The following is a 22,521-nucleotide window of genomic DNA, read 5'->3' as shown; positions in this document are numbered from 1 at the left end:
AAAAATTTGATCAACTTTTAAAGTAAAATTGCTTTCTCTCCAGGTTAGAAAATGGAATCCAAGGTGTAAGTGTTGTGGTTCAGAAAATATTAAATCAAAATCTTTCATAAATTCTATATAAGACATAACCTTTGATAACTTCTATTGTAGTTACCATGTTCCCACCTCAGTACCTAAATTCTAACTCACAGTGGCTTATGAACTGGATTGGTGACTTAAAACTATATACAGTGGCTCCTAGGCAGGTACTGGCCTTCCAGCTGTTCATAAGCTACCCTAGAGACACATGCCATGGAGTACAGTACACTTTGCTGAGACTCTAAGTGTACCTTGAATGCTGTTGAGAACTAGTCATATGAATGAGCCTGATCTGCCACATAGCATCTGCATCTGAACATGAGGCACTCTTCTACACTGATCCTTCACATAGGTTCATTAAGGGTTATACTCCAACATGTAAATTTTCCACAATAAAATACAATATGATATACATTGCACTTGATCCAAAATGATAAAACTGCAACTTGGAAAAAAAAAAAAAACGACATCTTTATTGAAATAAGTTAATCCAGTGGGTAGGTCTGGGAAAACACAAATCAGTTGGTTAGGGCAATAAGAGCCTCTACCACGTTGCCCATGTGTTCCCTCAAGCTCCGTTCTGCTGCTGCTCGCGAGATCTCCATCTCTGTCATCTGCAGGAAAAGGATCAATGATTTTACCTAAGTCTCCTCCCGGGCATTAATGTGCCAGCAGAACATGAGGACTCTACTTGTTTGGGGAAACAACCCAAATTTGACAAAGAAACCGCCCCCACCCATACACTAGTTAGACATTACTACTCACTATCAGCTCCAGATCTTCCTTCTTGATAGTGACTTTGGCCAGTTCCTTCTCCCTGCAAATATTCATGTACTTAGTCCTCATTCTTTACCTCCATCATAAACTCCCAGAAAGGATTTTTCCAGGTGTGCCTTACAAATAAATGACTCTTGATAAACACTGTTGACTGAAAATACAAAACGACTCCCACCCTCTCACCTAACGTCCCATCCCATCCCCTGGAATATTTACAGCAGGCAGCAGGTGTTGCCAGGAGGCCTTTCCTTCCACCAACAAGAGTAAAGTTGTAAATCTTAGATCTGCAGAAATGGGTGATACAGTTGAAGAACAGTACAAGGTACAAAGGCCTAACGATGGCTTTTTTTGTCTGGGGGAATGAGAGGGGCCCGTAGGTAAAACGACTTACCGCTCCTGTTTGGCTTTCTGCTCCCGGGACCGTCTATCCCCAATCACGGACATGGCCTACGGGAAAGAAAGATCTAGTTACTGCTCTGCTTACCCACAATTCCTAATAATCTAAAATACCAGTAACAAGCGGGTGAGGTGTGTATTCACGATGACGAGCGTACCAGGAACCGGGACCTACGTTTAATTCAACTCTGTGCACCTGAGACCCATTTTAAACCCAATCTCCATCAAGTTCCTTTTCGCAAGCGGCGGGCTCCAACGACGGTTCAGTTTCCTTCTTGCCTCCTCCCACCATGGAGATGGAGACCCATCCTGGAGCTGGGCTTCCAGTTTCAGCCTCCCAAGCCCCTTCTGCTCTCATCCCTCCCAGACAGGCTCCCGGCCAACCTCACCGTCTCCAGATTGGAACTCTGGATCTCCTTCTCTTCAGCATAGTCGGTGACTCGCTCCAGGTCCGCCGCCCCACTGTCATGTTTCCGTGGCTTCTCTGGAGGCCGCTCCGGGCCGCTGGTCTCAGTCTCCAACTCTAGCTCCACGTCCCCCTCTGTCGCCATGTCGATCCCACCACGCCTCGCCAGAGGCCCGGCCCCGCCTCAGGAAGACTTCCGGTAACTGCCTCGCAACTTCCGCCGGGAGAGGAGGAGGCGGGACCAGCCGTGGGCCACACCTTCTTTGGTGCTCTGGTTTTAGAACTTCAGCGAGGAAACCAGTACGCCTTTCAGACTTCCTTTCGGGCTTCTAGTGTTGCTTTCTGCCAGGCCGTGTCCCAGACCTAACCCGTCACCACTCCAGGCCTTCCTATCCTTCCCTTCTCTTCACCTAGGTCCAGCCCACACACCCCAAGGAATTCTGTTCAAGATGGATGACGTCTAATCCTAAACCAATTAAGAATGCTAATCTACAAGCCAGATATGCAAACTACTCCCTAATCTGGGGAGAACAGACTGAGTGGCCCAAGGACCCTGGGGAGAAAGTAGTTTCACAGGGACATTTGCATTTACCACATCCTGAAGGTCGGTGTTCTTTTCCTGATGTCCCTCCCCATTCTGTCTGAAACTGGGTGACCAGCCCCGGCACAGCAGGAGTCCAATGGGCTGAGGACAAAAGAAAGCTACTACTTTCTCATCTTCCTTCCCTCTGGTGGACCTGGGCCTAATCCCTGGGATAAGGATGGTGGGTGCAAAGGCGGTCACAAGCTCCAGCACCTCCCTCCGCCTGGCACAGCAACGCAGTGGAGTCAGCAGTGTCACAGTGAGTCTTCCCTTCTATCAGGTGAGAGGGTACTGGAGCAAGCGCTATCTGAAAAAATGGAAGGGAATGGTGGCTGAAGCTGGGGAGGAAAACCCATGGGAGCTGATAAAGATGATAGGCCTTCCTTTCACTTGTGAGGCCCTTCTGCTTCTTTGCCTCTAAGACTACTGATCATTAAACCTCTCCTCCCATGTACCCAGTACCGGATATTTAGATCCTGGGAAAGATTAGAGGCCAGATGTGACTTAGGCTTTTAGAAAGTTCTGCTCAAGCCTGCAGTTAAGCTCTTATGATGAAAGCTCTACTTGATGTCAGTGGAAGGCAATCCTAAATAGCTTGGAACCAGACAGTCTGAGAATTCCTGAGTGAAAGAGAAGAGAAGGGAGGGGGAAATTTTGGAATTCAGCCTCTTGGGTTAACCTCACATGTACATTAATGTAAGCCTTTCCTCAGCAAATCTGCACCTTGCTGCCCTGCATCTGCTCTCCCCTCAGGTGCTCTGCTGTGGGCCTGCTCCCTGTACCTGCTGCTGCCATTCTAGGTGACCCCCTCTCACGGAGTCTCCTTGTAGCCGCCTGTTCTACATCCTCCTCCATGTGGGGACCTCAGCAGTCTGCTGCCTCCTGCTGTCAAGGATGGTAGTGCAAAGAGTCTGGGCAAGGCACATGGGGTAAGTGGGAGGAGGTTGGGGTGCAGCAGGACAGGATAAAAGGAGAAACCCTGAGATAAACAAGAGATTCAGGTTGGGGGAAGGGGACAAATGAGTGGACATACCCATAAGAAGAAGGTACTTCTCTATGCATGATGACTTGCCCAGCCATTTCTCACATGTACCTTCCCTCCAGATCCAGATGCCCTCAGGGCTGTGTGCCCATCTGTTTGGCCACTCTCACTGCCCAGTGCTCAGCGGCTCTGGGGTTGTATACCGAGTATGTACAGGAACTGCCACCTTTCGCCTGCTGCAGGCTGTGCCGTTGGTCGACCTCCACTCCCCCACCAGCCTGAGAGCACAGCTGCATAAGAGGTGTGTGTGTATTCTTTGGGCGGGGAGGGGATGAGGAGGGAAGTAGAAATAAGCTGAGTAAAGGAAATTCCAAGATGAAGTAATAGCACTGTAAAAAGACAGAAAACAGGTTTAAGTCCCTGCTTCCACTATACTTGCTGTGTGACAACAAGCCACACACTTATCCTCTTTGACATTCTAGTTTCTGAAATGGAGATAACAGTGGGGTTACTATATGCAAATCTTTTGTCAACTCTAAAACATTGTCCGGATGTTTTTATTTAGGTATCTGAAAGTCAGAATTTGGAATGGGCTGTGATGGGCCCATCTCCAGACCCTCTCACATGGGACTGGTTCCTCCCTTCCTATACTTAGTTGTCTCTTCTCTCCCTTCGTATAGTTCTGGCTTTCTCCTTTGCCTTCCTCCACTGGCACTGTTCACTCTCCTTTGCCTTTTCTTCTGAGTCTGGTTTTCTCTTTCCCTCTTAACCAGCTTCTGGCTCCTCAAGCTGCTGTTCCTGCTAGGTCTCTGTGCTGTTGCCTTCTGCATGCCTGATGAGCATCTCTTCCCAGGTACCTTCCATCTCATCCTGATCAGCGGAAGTAAGCTAAAATATTTTCTAAGAAAAAAAGAGGGTAGGAAGAGGACCAGAAGTAATGATATGATCAGCTACATTTCCCCCACTGGTGCCTCACTTGCAGCCTGGCATTACATTGGCATCTATAGAGGCTTCACATTCATCCTGCTGCAGTTGGTGCTTTTTACAGCCTTTGCCCGTTCCTGGAACAAGAACTGGTAAGGAGGACATAACCCTAAAGGCTTCCTGGGAAGTCTGACATTACTAGACCCAGTTGGGTGGGGCAAAGGACATGACAGGTTGATGGTCCCAGAGCTTACCACTAAGCAGTATCGAAAAACTCAGGAATGTGAAATGACTGTGGGCCAGGTGGGATGGGTAAGTCTCACCAGTCTTTTGGAAGAGGGGAAATAGTTGATAATGGGTAAAAGAAGAGTTGGAGCACCAAGCCATTGCCCACCTCCCACCCCTAGGCAAACAGGTGCAGCCCAAGACTGCCGCTGGTTCCTAGCTGTGCTGCTGACCACCCTAGGATTCTACAGCATGGCAGGTTTAGCAGCTGTGCTCCTGTTCCACTACTACACACACCCAGATGGCTGCCTGCTCAACAAGATGCTGCTTAGTCTGCATGTTTGTTGCTGTGGTCTCCTCTCCTTCCTCTCCATCGCTCCCTGCATCCGCCTCAGTGGATACATGCCTTGCAACATTCCAGATTTGGGGGACCTTTGGTATAGCAATTTCATTAGCCTCCCTACCTCAGTCAATTCTCTGCTTCCCCCAAAGGGTGGGGGGACAGAAGTACAAGTGAGGGTAGAAGTAAAGGAAATTACTACCCTGTAGGCTAAAGCAAGGATTCACATTCTCCCCAGAGCAGCTCCACTCTGGCCTTCTACAAGCCTCTGTCAACAGCTGCTATATCACGTAGCTGACATTCTCTGCGCTATCCAGCCATCCTCCAGAGAGTGGTAAGGACAGGACATGGATTTCCCCATGCTAAAACCTTTCTTGCTCCTGCCAAATACCTATTTGTTCTTACCACCTTTCTCTTCTGTTGCCCCTTCTCAGTAATCCTTCAAGGACAGAATCACTCTGTGCCTGCCTGGCCTGAGTAAAATGGAACCCCAAACACCAGATACTTCTCTGGCAGTGTTGAGTGCTGGCATCATGTATGCTTGTGTGCTTTCTGCTTGGTGCATAAAGGTGTCAAGGGAAAGGCGTGAGAGAAGGGAGGATGCTCAGGACAGGGAACATGGTCAGGAGACTGTCTGGGACCACGGTTTATTTAAACTTTAGAGCAAGATAAGAGGAAAGCTCCCCATGAACAAAAACAACTTCTAAGAATAGCACTTGTCAGATGATCTGTATGAGATGAAGGGGGTAGGGGAAATGACTTGAGAATTTTTAAATGTATAAAGACTTCAAGGCCCTCACATGAAAAGATTTCTAAATCTTTGGCGGAAAAGGGCTCCAGGAGCACAGTACCCTCCTGAGAGTTACTAATATGGACCAACCAGCTAGCAGTAAATGCCCTCAGGCAATCCTGCTATCTGACTGGACCAGCTTGAGAACCATCTCTTCCTTCTCAGCAATGAGGCTTCCTACCTTGCTGAGGTATTTGGGCCCTTGTGGACTGTCAAGGTTTACAGCTGTGAGGTCCAGGTGAGGATGGAGAGCACAATATCCCCAATACCCCTCCCCCCTCACACATAGTCACAGACACACACACATCCTATCAACCTCTACCCAGAATGCTCAGATTCTAGCTGCTATTACCTTTTATTGAGTACCCACAATGTGCTAAGCACTGTGCTAGATACTTTACATACATAATCTCATTTAATTTAATCCTCACAACAACCCTGTGAGGTAGGTATTTGCTCCATTTTACAAATGGAGAAATTGAGGCACAGAAGGTTAAACATCTTACCAAAGTTCCCATAGCCAGTTATATACTGAAGCTAGAATTTGAACCCAGGTGTGCCTCCACTTTTTACACCACACCAATCTTTTCAAAGAAGAGGAGTTTCCTATACTGTTACCCAGACATCCTTTCTAAAGTCATTCCAAAACATGCTGCCTTTTGTTTTACAAAAGCCCTCACTCTGTTTCTGCTGCCCTGAAACAGTGCAGCCAGAGGAAGGTGAGTGTCAAGTGAGGATCCATAAGTGTAGATTTCTGCAGAGTGCCAAAGAGCCCTCAAGTGCCTTCACAAAAGATGGGGGAGGAGGGAAGAGGTGTTTCAGCAGCACTGCTGCCAGCAGTCCTTTCCTCTCTCCAGGGCAAACAGGTGGGGCTGACAGGCCAGCTAACCAAGAGACCGCTCCAGCTCCTCCAGTGCAAGCCCAGCAGCTTTCCTATAGCTATTCTGCCTTCCACTTCGTCTTCTTCCTTGCATCACTCTATGTCATGGTTACCCTCACCAACTGGTTCAGGTAGGATGGAGGCGGGCCTGGGACACTCTTCTGAAAACCTAGTTGTTTTAGGGAAAGAGCAATTCAAGGCCAGTCCCGAGTTCTGAGGACACACACATGGGTCTACCATATACCACACTCTTCGGTGGGGTGGTAGGACAGACCTAAAGGTCATGGCCCTCCAGATTCTCTAACCAGACACTTTAGTTCCACAGCTATGAGGGAGCAGAACTGGAAAAGACTTTCACCACGGGCAGCTGGACTACCTTCTGGGTCAAGTTTGCCTCATGCTAGGCCCGTGTACTCCTCTATCTGGGGCTGCTACTGGCACCATTCTGTTGGTCCCCAACCCAGGACCCCCAGCCTCCTCTTATCTTCAGGTGACACTGTCATGGCATCAGTATTGCCAGATAACAAATATCCAGTCTAGGTACTTTTAACAAACTGGGGTTCCCTTCAAATTGTACCCCTAGTCTTGACTCACAGGAGCTGTCCAGCCCAACAAACACCTCAAGGATATAATGGGTAGTTACCTCCCTTTAGGCTAAAGTCAGTAGTATGTCTGACTTGAAAAAAGTGGCCATACACACCCTAATGCCCTGGGCAGAGTATCTGACATGCTGGAGCTACCGTTACGTCTTCACCCCAGCTCAAGAGCCTGACTCCCAAGTCAGCAGCTCAGGAACCAGCAGACAGTGCGGCACCAGCTCCTTCCTGGCTCTCATGGTGGAGATGGGGGCAGGGAAAGACCAACAGGGACTGAAGACTTACTTGGCTCTGCCCTTGGAGATAAAAAGGAAAATAAGGAATTCAGCCCTGGGTACAGGGATTTAAGAAGCCCAGAACCCTAGAACAAACCAGGACACAGGAAGAAAGGAGCACAGAGACTACCCTAGGTTTTAATCCTGATGCTGAGGTCAAAGGAAATGGGACGACAAAAACCACCCTCACATAAGGAATGACAGAACAGAAGAGAATGTGAACACTTGAGAACAGCTAACCATGGGAAGTCAGTGAGCAGCAGGATCTGGGCCAACTTCCAAGCAGGCAAAACTGAGGAAGAATGAGGAAGAGGGGCATAAATTTAGGTCTTGCAGCCTTCCTTCTTAGGACCTCAACTCCATCCGTAGGATGATGTTCAGGGTCTGAGTGGGGGACAAAAAAAATCACAGAAAAGAAGTCCCTAAGGCTCTTAGAGGATTTCTCTACCACATACCCAGAATACCTGTTTGTTGCAGTACAAAATAGAATTTTTTCCTGTGATGTTTCACTTAGTCTACATATCCACATCCTTTTAGAGTCTGAAGTTCTCTCCCCTCTTGGTGGGAAAGGGCAGCCATTCCTCCATCCCCATCCCCCCAAATCCCCAGTCAAACCAGGCGCTCAAGGAATTACAAAGCTACTTTTAATACTTTGGGGTGAGCCCCACAGGAATAAAAAACACTGGGAAGGGGTAACCCCCTCACCCCCAGGAGTGGCCCAGGGGGAGAGAGGCTACCTGAGGGGAAGGAAGCACAAAAGGGACTCGCTGCAGACTCAGGGCAAAGGGAATGCCATCGGTGCTGGGACCTGTGAGCACTACAGGAGAAAACGCGAGCGTGGTAGGACTGGCTCCAGGCACACAGGCGAAGGGCAAGAGGGTTGGACACGAAGCCACAAAGCTACTTGGGTTCCTCCTTCTTCTCGTTTGCCTTTTTCTGCTTCTGCTGCATGATCTCCGAGTCCCTGGGGGTAGAGATGATGGGGCACTGGGAGGTACCAGAGGGCAAAAGGGACAAGATGCAGGGGGATGAAGGGCACAAAGGATAAGATGGAAGTGGATGGGACAAAATTCAGCATGTGGCTGCTGTATTCCCACCCTAGGAGAACAAGAGGAAGAGAGCTGAGGCTCAAAAGGCAATCAGTCTCTATCTGGCTATTGCCCGAGGGGTCAGAAGTCTGGCCACACAGGCCCAAGGCTATTCTGTGCTGAGTACCACACCCAGCAACACCAGTGAGAAGGCTGGGAGAAGGGAGGACAAATGAACAGCAAGGAGGGCCAAAAGTACTGGGCTGTCATAACCACCACTGCATTTGAAATGTGAGGCTCCCTGCCCTTGCCCTTAAGGTCAGACCCGGGGGCACTCAGAAATCAGACCGAGGGCAGCACCCGCCCCAGTCCCTTCCTATAAGGCTGTGACCTAACAATTTAAAGGGTGAGAGGAATAAAACCCTAGAGGAAACAATGCACTCTGCCCCTCACGACTAGTCCAGATGTAAGCTCTGAGCTAACTCTTTCCAGGTACAACCCTTGGCCTAAACCCAGGTCTCACCCCACCCCTCCCCGCCCCTCCCTGGGGCTACCTCTGCTTGCGGGCAGCAGCAGAAAGCCCGTCATCTCGGCGCTTTCCCTTAACCGAGTCGCTCTGCTTTTTCATATTCTTCTGGCGGGCGAGCTCGCGCTGGTTACCGCCTAGAGAAAGAAGATAAAAGGTGAGACGAGAAGGCCTTTCTGGCCACACACCGGCCACCCTCTCCCCTCACCGGACACTCGTACGGTCCAACACTTCATTCCCGGGTCGCCGACACCGGCCTTTTTCGGGGCCTAGGCTGCAGATTGGACGGAGGGAGTAGCTGCCACAGGGCAGGTCAAAGTGGGGAGTGGACGGAGGACGGTCCTGAGGAGCCTGCTAGAAGCGTGCTTCGAATTTCGGGGCAGCATGGGGGCCCAGACAGGGGGTGGCGGTATGTGTAGACGGTCTGGGTCTCTGTGGGGGATGGGCAGGGATCTGGAATGGGGGGATCTGGGTTTATCACAGGGGCGCAGGGCTTCTCCCCACACCGCAGAGCGTCGGGGAGGGCCTTTGCCTGACGAGGTGGGGAGGTTCTCAAGAAGTGTCTCGGTGGGCAAAGGGTCGACTTCCGGGCTCCAAGTGTGAGGGTCGCTAAACAGCGCTCCTAGAGAAAGGTCTCGTTGGGGAAGTCAAAACGAGGTCAATGCCGAGGTTCGGCAGTCATGTTTAGGATGGAAAAGGAGAAAAGGGCAAGAGGAGGGGGTCTCAGTGCTCACGGGTCATGGCGACGGCAGCAGCTCCGGCCTGCCTCCGTTGCGTCCCCTCGTTCAGTACGACGTTGCAGGCCCCGCCCCTTTCTCGAAGCGTAACGAAGTTGTCTTTTCCTCCCCGCCCCTTCGCGCCCGGGAGCCGATTCCCATTGGACAGGAAGAAACACGTGGAGGCCGCGAGCCACGCTGGAGCTCGGGCGGATAACGGGCGGAGGTTCGCAGGCCGAGCGCGCTGCGTGGGGCGGGGCTTTCCGAACAAGTCGTTAGGTCGGGAGGGGAGAAAGTAGGCCAGGTCACGTGGGCAGAGTGGGTGGGGGTGGAGGGGTGCGGGTGGCTAGGTGGCGCTCCCGCGAGCTTGGGCACGTGACCTGGCAGAGTGCCCTCATGCGGGGATGGTTTGGGGCAAGGACAGACTCACTCAGAGGGAACGTAGGGGGAACAGAGGGCTTGGGGGTTCGTGGGGGCTGAAATGGTCCGGCCGGTGCTGTTACCAAGACTCTTGGACTAAACTTGCCCCTGCTATCTAGGATCCCCCCAACCAACCACCTGTTTAGATACTTGAGTTTGCATACTATGTAAAATCGTGTACAAACGCAACTTCAGAAGCCCCTTTCTAACCACATTGTTCCCCCATCCCAAACTCCTCCAGTATAGAAATTCGCATCCACATCCCATATGTCCTAAAACTTTGGTCCTGTTCATATCCCCATAGAAGCTTCAAATATGTAGCTTGGAAGTATTGGAGGACCCAAAAATCACGGACTATGGAGTTGGATCAGGGACTAAGAGATTGGAAAATCCACATACTATGTCCATTTCTCCCTCCGGCATTTCCCCACTGTACTGTACTATCTCCACCATCTCCACCAACCACACCTGGTTTGTAATTCGCAATTGAATAGGGCGGGAAGCTTAGATTTCCCACTAAAATCGCTCTCATTCCCAGTTTCACTAATCTGTGTACAAGACTCCCCACCAGTCCCGAGGAATTCACGGGATAAAGGAGAAATGCTTAGGAAATCTCACAGGAAAGGACTGGTTGTAAATTTTAACATCTGATTCTCTCCAGCTAGTGCCCACAGCAGAACCAAGCTGAGGCTGGCACTTCAGACTGGCTTCTTTCTCAACATAGAGCTGAGGGAAGACAATAAACCTCATTCAGTACCATCCTCACAATTTTTGCCATACCCAGGTATCACTTGAACTACTACTATTTATTACTTTAAAATTTTTTACCAGGGTTGTGTTTGTTTTTTTTTTTTTTTGGCTGTGCTGTGTGGCTTGTGGGGATCTCAGTTCCCCCACCAGGGATTGAACCTGGGCCTCTGCAGTGAAAACACCAAATCCTAACCACTGAACCACCAGGGAACTCCCTGTATCAGTTTCAAATAAAGGATATAACCCAAACTTCATATTCCTTTAGTAAATTTAAAATCAGTATCACCTGCCCACAAACAGAAAGTAACTATAAAAAGAAATACAATGAAAAGGAAATATTAAATTCTACCAAAATATCATCAATGTCAAAGCTACTGAACCTGGGGCCTGCCCTCTCTTTCTCAGAGAAAGAAATTAACAAGTGTTATAGAGGTAATAAGGCATAAGTCTCCCAAACTGAAGCTTTTTCTTGACATCATCAGAATATTGAAAAGCATTTAATTTTTATACTTTCAGTGTTACTTACTGCTATGTCTCTATACTACTAAAATTACTTCTTATATCACCAGTAGCATATATCCCACCCTTTGGTACATACCAAATGTAATAGATCAACATTGGTGGCACACATAACAATGTGCAAATTCTGACTCTGCTACTTACTGGATTTGATTTTGGACAATCATTTTTTCCATGCTTCAATTCCTTTATATGAAAAATGGGAATAATATCTACCCCTTAGTGTTGTGGAAAAGATTAATATAGATAATATAAAGGACTTGGCCCATAATAGGCACTTGGTTAATAATGTCCTCTCCATCTCCCTTTGGGAAGTCCTAAAACCTCTTCATTCTCCAAATTCCTCTAACTCCTGAGTAGTAGCCAGTCTCTGAAATGGCCCCTAATGATCCCTCCCTTCTGGTATTCACATCCTTGTGTAATCCTCTCCCACACTAAATCAGAGTTGGTCTATGTGACCAATAGAATATGGCAGAAGTGATGGTATATCACTTCTGATGCTAAAAAAAATTGCAGCTTCTGCTTTCCTTTCTCTCTTGGATCACTGGCTCAGGGAGAGCCAGCTGCCATGTCAGGAGGAGAGGCCCATGTGGTGAAGAACTGTGGCCACTGGCCAACAGCCAGAGGGCAGAGAAAATACCTCCACTTTAACTTAGCACGAGGTTGAGAGTTAGGGACCCAAGGCTCTGAGAGAAGGAGGTGAGGCAGGATTTAGGGACCCCACATATAAAGTGAGAAGATGAGGAAACTGGACTTCAAGGGTGGGGACAGCATCTGCAGACCTATAGCAACAGACTGACCACAGTTCACAAAAAGAATTTGGACTATCTGGCTTCCTAGCCCCCAGGTTCCAATGGGTCCCCTTGCAAATAGAGAGACTACAGAACCAGCCCCATGGAGAAAACTGAGCTAGCCAGGGATGAGTGAAATAGTGCAGGATGAGGAAGCAAGTTCTCTTTTGGCACCTCCTACCTCTTTATCAACTCCAGCTGCTCAGGTGGGTGAGAGAGTGGAACAACCCTGTAACCAGTCTCCTCTTATTAACTCACCCCACTCTACCCCCATGCTCAAGAGTCTATTTCCAATCCTAACAGAACCTAGGCTGGTTGCCACAGCTCCCTCCAGTCTAACTTTTCCAGTAATTGCCAAAGAAATCACTCGTTCTTTCAACAAATATTCATTGTGTTATGCACCAACAATGTACCAACTACTGCATTAGTCATTAGATATACAGTGATGAACAAAACATGTATATCTCCATACTCACGGAACATATAGTGTAGAGAAGAAGAAACAGCTCTCTCTCTGTATATAACACATATATAGGTATTCCTCTGTGTGTGTGTGTGTGTGTATATATATATATATGCAAATCAATTGTGATAACTGCTTTGAAAGAAATGAACAGATTTTACACAAGGATGATATTCAAAAGAGTTAACAGGGCACACAGCATAAGCACCTATCCACCAAAATAGATGTCAGTTTAACCTAAATAAAGACTATCTGTGAACAATTTTTCTACCTCTCCTGGTAAATCATACAACTGCTGGTTCTGTGAAGGGAGTATATCTGTAGACCCTAACTTTGATTAGAGAAGTGAAGCAAGTGATAACTGGGCTGAGGCAAAAGGGGGAGGATTTAGGCAGGGCAAGGGGTGGGGGGAGGTGGGAGAGAACATTTTAGGAGAGGAAACAGCATGTGTGAAGGCCCTAAGGCCCTGCTCCCTCAGGCCATCCCATCAAGAGCCACAAGGTTAGTGGATTGGTAGGTAGTAGGTGAGTCACTAATGCCTAGTGAGCATGCTTTGAAACTAGGTCAGGGAGAAGGTAGGGTAGTGATATGATCTGAGTCACTCCTGCTAATACCGCTACTCGGTAACATTAAGTGAGTACTTATTAAGTATATTAAGTTTACTTTTCTTATTTGGGCCTTACAATGACCTTTTGAGGTGTCATTATTCCCTTTCTACATATTTAGAAACTTTGGCACAGGCAGGTTAAATAACTTTCCCAAGGAAGCACAGGTAATAAAGGGTGGGGCTGAGAGTTTAACCCAGTCACTGCTCTTCAGCAGCAAGATGTAAATTTTGAAGAGATCACTCCGTGGAAGGAAAGTGGATTAGAGCAGGTAAATGGAAATGGGGAGACCAGTCAGGAGGCTATCACAGACATCCAGGATTCTAGGCCTAATTGGGTAACAGATAATTGAAATGCAGTTCAGACCAACTGGGGCAAAAAGGGGAATTTGTTGGCTTACATAACCAAACTGGGTCATGGGCTGGGGTGTGAATGACTAAAACCAATGACAGGGGGATGCCTCCCCATCTCTTTGCTTTGTTTTCTCAGATCCAGATCCCTTGACATGATAGGAAATGGCCACCAATGGTCCCTGCCCTCACATATCACAGAGTGACCAAGAGAGGGGGTCTGAGTCTCTTCCTTTAAATTCAGTTTTTAAAACCCCAGGACAGGACTCTGATGGTTTAGGTGCCTACCTTTGTGGTGAGGAGGTGGTGTGGGGCAGGATATAATGAGAGTAGCCCCCACCAGAACCATATGGTTAGTATGGGGAAGGAACAGTTTTATCAAAGAAAGGGAGTTTGTTCCCCAGAAAAGGAGGATGCTAGACAGATCAAACAAAAGATGTCCATTACATCAGGGAACAGAAGAAAGCCACTTGGACCAAAATGGTGACAGAAGAAATGGCAAAAGTGTGCAGCTTCAAAATATATTTTGGGTATTCAGTTAGAGAGGAAGATACTATTGATTTCTGGGTTCTTCATCAAATATTAAGTATACACCTATTAAGTGCAAGACACTTCTAGGCAGTGGGTATACAGTGGTGAACAAAACTGACATGGTCTCTGACCTTATGAAGTTAACCCTTTAGTGGGGGAGACTTACAATTCATAAGTAGCCAAACCAAACAGTATGAAGTTACAACTTGTGTTAAGTGTTAAAAGAGAAACAAAAGTGCAAGGACAAAGAATAATGGGAGAGACCCACTTCTGTGGTGACTTTTTTTTTGGCCACGCAACGCAGCTTATGGGATCTTAGTTCCCCGACCAGGGATCAAACCCAGGCCCTTGGCAGTGATAGCATGGAGTCCTAACCACTGGACCACCAGGGAATTCCCTGTGGTGACTTTTCAACTGAGGCCTGTAGAAAAAGTAGAAGAAGGCTCCAGAAGTGCAGCTGAATTCCAAACATTAATAACATCCCTCCTTTAACAAGGAAGAGCAATACAGTTTTAGGAAATTCTTTCCCTCCCTATATTCCAAAAGTGGTCCTGAATGGCTAAGTCAATCAAAGTAAACTCATCACTCTTAGCATTACTGGCTCAGGATTGCCTAAACCATGCATGATATTCACCTTGTGACAGTTACAGGTTTAAGAGTTAGCATATGACCTAAATTGGCCTTATCAGACCAAAGGGAAGGACTTTTGTTCCATTGTGGAGACAGACAGTGCTCTCTCCCACTGACTTGAATAAGGATTCACATAACCCTTACTGCTTTTGGCTTCTGTGACCTTGAAGGACAAGCCTTAGGTTGAAGCAAAGTGAGTGTCAGGAGGAAACTTGGTCCTTGATGATGCTCTTGGGCCACTGAATACATCAACTATAATATTTGTTCTCTCACTGAGCTTCCTGCTATGAGAACCACCGTACGTATTTGTTTTTTGTGTAAGCTGCCTTGAGTCAGATTTCTGTAACTTCTGCCAAATACATTTTAAGAAATACACAAACAATAGAAATAGCATATGCCAAGGCCCTGAGATGGGAAAAACCTTGAATAATTAGAGAAATTACAGAGATCACATAATGAAATGATCCAGTAAGATTATCTTAAAGTGCAACCAGCCCTCTCCATGCATATTAAGCTTCTAGTCAGATTTTAGTGCCTTGCTTGTAGAGATGAGTAGATAGCTGAAGATCAGCAAGCATTGGAAAAAACACTTTTAACATAAAAATAGGCCAAAACAAAACAGAAACAGAAAATAAGGTCTTAGAGGATCAGAAACAATTCCAGAAACAAAAGAAAGTGGGAGGGGGACCATAATTAGTAACCTTAGAAATGAAGGGGATATTGAACAAAAACAGGGGAGCTATAAAAAAACAAACATTCAGAGAATAATAAAGAGCTCTTGGAAATTAAAAATATGATAAAAGCATTGGAAGATAAAACTTGAAGAAATAGTCAAGAAAATTGGGCAAAAAGATAGTGATGGACAGGAAAAAATTTAAAAATTAGGCAATCAGTTCAGGAGGTCAACATCTGTATTATATGAGTTTCAGAATGAGAGGGGGCCCACTGAGTGCCCAGCACAAAGAATAAGAAAAGATCGATGCCACAACATACTAGAACACTGGAGTCACAGAGAAGATCCTAAAGGTTTCTGAGATACAAAATAGGTCACATACAAAGAGAGGATGAAGAATCAGAATGGCTTCAGACTTGTCAGCAGCAACACTGGAGTCCAAAAGACAGTGAGTGATGTCATCAAATATCTGAAGAAAAATAACTAACAACCAATTTTTTTTTTACCCAGCCAAGCTATCAATTAAGTAGACTAGAATAAAGACACACAGTCTCAAAGGACTTATCTACCATGCACCCTTTCCAGGAAGCTATTGGAGATGTACACCAAAATGAGGGGGTAAATCAAGGAAAAAAGTAGTAGAATTCAGGAAAAATTGGCATCCAATATAGGAGATAAGGAAATCCCCAGGCTGTTTGAAGGGAGACCCCAGGATGATAACTTTGCAGCAGGCTTAGAGAAGCAACTATTTCAGAGTGGAACAGGAGAATGAAAGGGTCTGGAGGTGTATATATAAGGAAAAAAATGGAAACTTATAAAACTGTTAAGTTTTATAACTGATAAAATTGATAATATAACTGATTATATTTGAATATATGAGGAGGAGATTTCCACTTCTAGAGGAGCATATTAGAATTAATTGATATAAAAAAAGAATTAATTGATAATAAGTACATACAGGGGCTTCCCTGGTGGTGCAGTGGTTAAGAATCCGCCTGCCAATTCAGGGGACAGGGGTTCGAGCCCTGGTTCAGGAAGATCCCACATGCCGTGGAGCAACTAAGCCCGTGCGCCACAACTACTGAGCCTGCGCTCTAGAGCCCACAAGCCACAACTACTGAGCCCATGTGCCACAACTACTGAAGCCCGCGTGCCTACAGCCCATTCTCCGCAACAAGAGAAGCCACTGCAGCGAGAAGCCCGTGCACTGCGATGAAGAGTAGACCCCGCTCTCCGCAACTAGAGAAAGCCCGCGCGCAGCAACGAAGACCCAACGCAGCCAAAAATAAAATAAATTAATTAAATAATTAAAAAAATAAGTACATACACAACTAAGTAAACAAACCAAGATAGGGATAATTATTAATATCAAGGGGGAAACATACAAGAAAGGAAATGTAAACAGTGCACTGTGTCACAGCTTGTAAATAATATTTACACACTCATAAAATGTAAACATTCATTATTGATCTAACAAAAGTAACATTACTACACTAGGAGGTTGAAGAGAGAAAGTACATGCATATATATGGAGAGGATGGGAGAGCTAAAGTCCTCATTTTTAAGATAGAAACCAATGGCTAATATCTGACACTTAAAAAGCCAGAAATGGCATGATACTTAGAAAAAGCAATAAATGCTAGAAGAAACAGTTAAAAGAGTTTTAACTTCCTTTAAGCAGTAGAAAGCAGAAAGGAATAAGGGATAAATATTTTTTATTATGTCTTGTATGGAACTTATATGTACATATATAACTTCCATAAAGACAAATAAATACTATAAAAACCCAACCATGGGGCTTCCCTGGTGGCACAGTGGTTAAGAATCCGCCTGCCAATGCAGGGGACAAGGGTTCAAGCCCTGGTCCGGGAGGATCCCACATGCTGCGGAGCAAGTGGGCCCGTGTGCCACAACTGCTGAGCCTGTGCTCTGGAGCCCACGAGCCACAGCTGCTGAGCCTGCCTGCTGCAGCTGCTGAAGCCCGCACGCCTAGAGCCTGTGCTCCGCAACAAGGGAAGCCACCGCAATGAGAAGCCCACACACAGTAACGCAGAGTAGCCCCCCCTCCCCGCAACTAGAGAAAGCCTGTGAGCAGCAACGAAGACCCAACACAGCCAAAAATTAATTAATTTCTTTTAAGAAGTCAAATTTAGTAGGGCTTCCCTGGTGGCGCAGTGGTTAAGAATCTGCCTGCCAATGCAGGAGACACGGGTTCGAGCCCTGGTCCGGGAAGATCCCACATGCCGCGGTGCAACTAAGCCCGCGTGCCACAACTACTGAAGCCCATGAGCCTAGAGCCCATGGTCCGCAACAAGAGAAGCCACTGCAATAAGCATGCGCACCGCAACGAAGAGTAGCCCACACTCTTCACAACTAGAGAAGGCCCGCGCGCACCAACGAAGACCCAATGCAGCCAAAAATAAATAAAATAAATAAATTATTTTTAAAAAGTCAAATTTAGGGAGTTCCCTGGAGGTCCAGTGGTTAGGATTTGGTGCTTTTATTGCTGTGGCCTGGGTTCAATCCCTGGTGGGGGAACTAAGATCTCAGAAGCTGTGGGGTGTGGGCAAAAAATAAAAATCAACTTTATTGAGGTATAATTTACAGACATTAAAATAGATACATTTTAAGCGTGCAATTTGATGAGTTTTGACAAATGTATAGATAATTTGAGTTAGGGTGAAGGGTATTAAGGTCATCTGGGATTATGCCCGTCCAGGGATTTAGCAGAGGTATCCTAGCTAGGAAAGAGAACAACACCAGGGCTCTAGGGAGACATACCCAAACAGGGACAAGTGGCGACACCAAGGGCCGACATGAGATTGGTCCTGGGGTTTCACTGCACCAAGATCTGGACCTCCAGAATGTCTGGAAACTTCATGGCACCTCTTGGTCCTCCTGAGGGAGTGAGCCTGCTCCCTTTCACACCAGTGTCCAACAATCTCACGTGTATAGGCCAGGAAGGGAGACCTGGGACTGAGTTCTCCCTCTCCTCTGCCCTGCAACTTTCCTGCCACCAACCACGGCCCCCATCTCTGCCCATCGATGGGGGGCGCTCCGGCTTGCGACAGCCAAGCTTCACTGCTGCCAAAAACGGGCCCTGATTTTCTCTCCATTCATAGTTAGAAACCGGCTTCGGGTTCGCCGCAGTACGTCGGGCAGGGAAAAGCAAAAGCTCTAGGCCAGGTGTTGGCGCCGGGAATCCCCCTTCGGGTCCGCCAGCCTCCGGTCCCTTGGGGCTCTTGGCGTGATGGGCTGGGCCCGCCCAGCAATCAGTCGCTGTCGCTGTCTACCGCCCCTCTGCGTCTAAAACCCTCGGGGGTTGCAGGTTCAGCTTCACTTAGAAACCGAAACTCTTTAAGTGTTCAGGTTAGGTGGAAAAACTGAGGCAGGACTGGGGACTCTAGTGAGAGGTCTGAAGCTGGCTGCAGACTTTCTCCCCGGAACTGGGAGAGCACCTTCCGAAAGCCCAATAAGCGCATGCCAATCCAAGAAGAAACCGCTGGGGTCGGTGATAACATCTGGGGGAGAGCGAAGCGCCACCCACGCGAGCGGGAAATCCCAGAGGTGGGGCTGGCTGTGGGTGGGGCCTGGGGTGGGGTCCCGGCGGGGGGCGGGGCCTACCTGGGTTACCGGGTGTGCCAGCCTAGCCCTGCACAGCGGAGGTGGTAGTGGCCCTGGTCTGTGGCTCCCGTCCTATTTGCTCTGAACCTCGCAGCCATGGAGGGACCCCGGGAGCTTCTGAGTAGGAAGCTCCGGCTCTGCTTCACCCCCGCTGCCCGGACCAGCCTCCTGCTGCTCAGGCTCAACGACGCGGCGCTGCGGGCGCTGCACGAGTGTCAGCGGCAACAGGTACGGCCGGCCCGGGCCCCATCCTCTCCATCCCCTACCCCTCGGTTAGTCGGGCCTCAGCCGGCGACAGTGCCGAAGGGGCCTGGGGATGGGAAGCAGCATCCTCAGTCTCCGGCCTCCCCACCTCTCCAAGTGAAGCCTGCGAGGCAGGTCCCTCCACCCCACCCCCACCCCGGGCACCCGACGCCGGATCCGGGACGCTGTTTCACCTGCTCTTAGCTCAAGTCTGTGCTCTCCCTCCAGGTTCGGCCAGTGATTGCTTTCCAAGGCAACCGAGGGGTAAGCGCGGGCCTGGGGTGTGTGGAGGTGGAGTGCAGGGAGAACAGACATGGGCTCCAGGAAGGTACCATCAGGGCGGGAGGCTGAGGGCAGCCAAGGTCTGAGGAAGTTTCGAGAATTGAACCCCAAATGGGGCGAGGGGCTGCTGGGTTGTGGTCCCAAGAGGCTGCGGTTGAAGAGACTGTGCCGTCTTAGCCTCCTGAGGAACTCAGGCCCAGCTGCACCTGGTGTGCTAATGAGCCCCGTGGGACCCATCGTCAGGCTTAGGCTGGCTCAGGGAGGAGTGGCATTCATAGTAGGAGGAGGAACTGACTTTCATAGAGCTTACAGTCTCCTTTCACCCACAGTATTTGAGGGTCCCACGTCCTGGCTGGTCCTGCCTCTTTTCCTTCATAGTGTCTCAGTGTGGCCAGGAGGGCCCTGGTGGTGGCTTGGATCTTGTGTGCCAACATTTAGGCAGGTAAGGGGAATAGGTAGCAGGTAAGAAAGAGTTTGTGCAAAGTCTGGGAAGGGGATATCCAGAGGTGCTTCAGAGATCTCCACCTTCCTGTTTTTTGTTTGTTTTTTGTTTTAAACCACTTCTTTCCAGATCTGGGCCTAACCGCCTCCACTGTCTGGGTCCACTCAGGGAGCGCCTCACTATTTGGGCAGCCATGGATTCTGTCCCAGCCCCATCTTCAGTTCAGGGACACAACCTGACTGAAGATGCCAGAGATCACGAGAGCTGGCAGAACATGGGAGACTATTCTGCAGGAGATACAATTTCACAGCCACAGATGGCACTAGAAGAGGTAAGGCCAGAAACTGCAGGGAGTTGGGATAAGGTGGGGCAAAGCCTGAAGCCTAGGGAGCCAAGTGCCCCTGCCACTTTCCCTGCCAGGTGGCAGATCCACTGGCAAGCAGCCAAGGACAGTCACTCCCAGGATCCTTGAGGGAACACATGGCACAGTGGGAAGTGAGGTACTTGGGGGCAGGGTGGGACTAATCTGGGAAGCCCTGTTATTGTCTTCTCTAATCTCCACCCTAAATGCTGTAAAAAGGGATCTAGCCCTACCCTTGGCTTCATCTCTCCCATTCCCTCTTCAAAAATCCTAGGAACCAGACCCATCTTTCAAACAGAGAGCCTGATCAGGTACTGCCTTCCTCTGCTAGCCAGAAACACGTGGACAAGGTAAGTTGTAATAGCAAGGGTGTTTCAAAGAGAGCTGTGTCCAATGAGGCTAAAATTTAAAGATTGGGACCTTATCATTTTCATGCTCCCAGAGCTCATTATATGGAAGTAATTTTTATGTTTTTTAATTTTTATTTTATTTTTTTTTGCGGTACGTGGGCCTCTCACTGCTGTGGCCTCTCCCACCGCGGAGCACAGGCTCTGGACGCGCAGGCTCAGCAGCCATTGCTCACGGGCCCAGCCACTCCGCGGCATGTGGGATCTTCCCGGACCCGGGCACGAACCCATGTCCCCTGCATCGGCAGGCGGACTCTCAACCACTGTGCCACCAGGGAAGCCCAGAAGTAATTTTTAAGAGAAGGACAGAATAGGAGGCTTCTGGCTTACTGTTCATGTGACCAAGATATTTTCTCCAACAGAAACGTCCAGCACCTGCAGCTACTGTAAAACTAAAAGAAAAGAGGCTCAGATCTCTGTCTCTAGCTCCAAGTCCCCTACAAGGGCTGCCTAGTCAGGAGCTACAGGAGAGAGAAGATTGGGAGCAAGAAGATAAAGATGAAGACATTAGCCCCAGGCTGGTGCACAGTCCCTCAGTTCAAGCAGGTGAGTTAATGGGAGGAGGGTGAAACTGCCATAGTGGGGGAAAAAAAGCCTATCATTACCTTCATGTCTTGCTTCCTTCCTAGACTCTGAATCCCCAAGCCCTGAAGAGGTACCAGATTACCTCCTGTGAGTCCCCTGCCATTTCCAATTTTATCAAGCCTTGTGCATATGAGATATTAAGGTAAACTTCCTGGGAGCTGGAAGCTTTGGGGGGCAATGATATTGAAGGTGACAATACTCTGCTCCTGGCAGGCAATACAGGGCCATCCACAGTGCAGAACAGCACCATGCTTACAAGCAGGACTTTGAGACAGATTATGCTGAATACCGCACTCTGCATGCCCGTGTTGGGGCTGCAAACCAAAGGTTCAGAGAGCTGGGAGCAGAGATGAAGAGCACTCAACGAGGAACTCCAGAATACAAGGTAAGGGCTGGATGGGCCCAGGCTGGCCCCTGAGCTCTACTGGCCGTAAACTCCTGGCTAACTGCCCATAATCCTGTTTGTTCAACAACCAATGTGACAAGCAAGCCAGTTTTGAGGGAAAAATTAGTCTGTATAATTTGGTAGAAGGAGAAGGGAAGTTCCTTCACTCCCTAAGAGAACTGGAGCTTTTTTCTTAAGGTTAAACTTGGTGCTAACATTTTCTTTTCAGATGCTGGAAGAAAAGATAGTCCAGGAATATAAAAAGTTCAGGAAGGTAAGACCAGGCCTGGGAATGGTAGCAAAAAGGCAGAACTGACTTTTTTTTTTTTGACATGGATGCTTTTTCTCTGCAGCAGTACCCAGGTTACAGGGAAGAAAAGCACCGTTGTGAGTACCTGCATCAGAAATTGTCCCACATTAAAGGTCTCATCCTGGAGTTTGAGGAAAAGAACAGGGGCAGCTGAAGATGACAGAGGGCTCTTTACCCTCTGCCCAGTGTGCTATGAAGGAACAAAGCAGCTATTAACTAGTGTACAATTGTCTGCTCTTCTTATTGCTGAGTCCATGGTGGGAAGTAGGAGAGCTACTCTAGGTTCTTAAGGTTTTTCATATTGCCATATTTAAATTTTTAGGGCATGGGCACAGTGGCAAGACTCCACAGCTGTGCCCAGGAGACTAGGAAAAGTAGCAGAGACTTGGCTTCTCCACCTTTAGTTCAGCCAAGTTATTTTTAAATCCTGAGAAATGATACCATTTCCAGGACAAGATACCTTGAGAACATCAGAATTTACTTGGTAGCCTCCCTGAAGAAACAATGAAAACTTTTGGTAACAGAACTAAAGGAACTTGTAATACAACTGGATATAATGGGAAAGGGCTTGGGTGTTACCCATGTACTGAAAGTGAATTATTTTACAAACATGGCTAAAAAATTAAAC

The 22,521-nt window shown here is 48.0% G+C and overlaps 4 protein-coding genes across 4 annotated transcripts; 2 read left to right on the top strand and 2 right to left on the bottom strand.

Annotated features, from left to right (window-relative positions):
* Positions 1-529: 529 nt before the first annotated feature.
* Positions 530-3,345, bottom strand: HYPK (huntingtin interacting protein K). Its single transcript, XM_079914801.1, has 4 exons — positions 1,641-3,345; positions 1,247-1,302; positions 844-895; positions 530-692 (listed from the first exon to the last, which is right to left on the bottom strand). Exons 1-4 carry the CDS (start codon positions 1,800-1,802, stop codon positions 597-599), a joined length of 366 nt encoding a protein of 121 aa, XP_079770927.1. The 5' UTR covers positions 1,803-3,345; the 3' UTR covers positions 530-596.
* Positions 2,419-7,737, top strand: SERINC4 (serine incorporator 4; the record flags this gene model as incomplete). The annotated part of the gene is given in 13 exon segments (XM_079914803.1): positions 2,419-2,520; positions 2,994-3,041; positions 3,045-3,153; positions 3,156-3,169; positions 3,345-3,523; positions 3,996-4,298; positions 4,554-4,765; positions 5,667-5,739; positions 6,175-6,220; positions 6,359-6,512; positions 6,707-6,825; positions 6,828-6,872; positions 6,876-7,737. Coding segments are annotated over 13 exon segments (1,434 nt in total). The 3' UTR covers positions 6,906-7,737.
* A 280-nt stretch (positions 7,738-8,017) lies between these two features.
* SERF2 (small EDRK-rich factor 2) lies at positions 8,018-9,671 on the bottom strand. The gene is made up of 3 exons (XM_079914802.1): positions 9,541-9,671; positions 8,835-8,943; positions 8,018-8,216 (listed from the first exon to the last, which is right to left on the bottom strand). Exons 1-3 carry the CDS (start codon positions 9,545-9,547, stop codon positions 8,153-8,155), a joined length of 180 nt encoding a protein of 59 aa, XP_079770928.1. The 5' UTR covers positions 9,548-9,671; the 3' UTR covers positions 8,018-8,152.
* Positions 9,672-10,443: 772 nt separating this feature from the next.
* On the top strand, positions 10,444-22,521 carry ELL3 (elongation factor for RNA polymerase II 3). Its single transcript, XM_079913161.1, has 12 exons — positions 10,444-10,726; positions 18,973-19,106; positions 19,350-19,385; positions 19,733-19,845; positions 19,975-20,176; positions 20,266-20,345; positions 20,481-20,556; positions 20,976-21,159; positions 21,243-21,285; positions 21,412-21,583; positions 21,813-21,857; positions 21,937-22,521. The coding sequence occupies exons 2-12, from the start codon at positions 18,975-18,977 to the stop codon at positions 22,045-22,047; spliced, it is 1,194 nt and encodes a 397-aa protein (XP_079769287.1). The 5' UTR covers positions 10,444-10,726; positions 18,973-18,974; the 3' UTR covers positions 22,048-22,521.

The sequence above is a fragment of the Stenella coeruleoalba genome (assembly GCF_951394435.1).
Source record: "Stenella coeruleoalba genome assembly, chromosome: 2".
Lineage (NCBI taxonomy): Eukaryota > Metazoa > Chordata > Mammalia > Artiodactyla > Delphinidae > Stenella > Stenella coeruleoalba.
The sequence above is the reverse complement of the archived record's forward strand: the minus strand, read 5'-3'. Positions and strand labels throughout refer to the sequence as shown.

Coding starts and splice junctions, on each gene's coding strand:
- HYPK (XM_079914801.1), bottom strand. CDS start 1,802: ATGGCGACAGAGGGGGACGTGGAGCTAGAGTTGGAGACTGAGACCAGC. Junction 1,303..1,640: donor AGAGTTCCAATCTGGAGACG/GTGAGGTTGGCC, acceptor TCTTTCCCGTAG/GCCATGTCCGTGATTGGGGA. Junction 693..843: donor AGGAAGATCTGGAGCTGATA/GTGAGTAGTAAT, acceptor CTTTTCCTGCAG/ATGACAGAGATGGAGATCTC.
- SERF2 (XM_079914802.1), bottom strand. Junction 8,217..8,834: donor GCTGCTGCCCGCAAGCAGAG/GTAGCCCCAGGG, acceptor CTCTACCCCCAG/GGACTCGGAGATCATGCAGC.
- ELL3 (XM_079913161.1), top strand. CDS start 18,975: ATGGAGGGACCCCGGGAGCTTCTGAGTAGGAAGCTCCGGCTCTGCTTC. Junction 19,107..19,349: donor ACGAGTGTCAGCGGCAACAG/GTACGGCCGGCC, acceptor CTCTCCCTCCAG/GTTCGGCCAGTGATTGCTTT. Junction 21,584..21,812: donor GAGGAACTCCAGAATACAAG/GTAAGGGCTGGA, acceptor TTTTCTTTTCAG/ATGCTGGAAGAAAAGATAGT.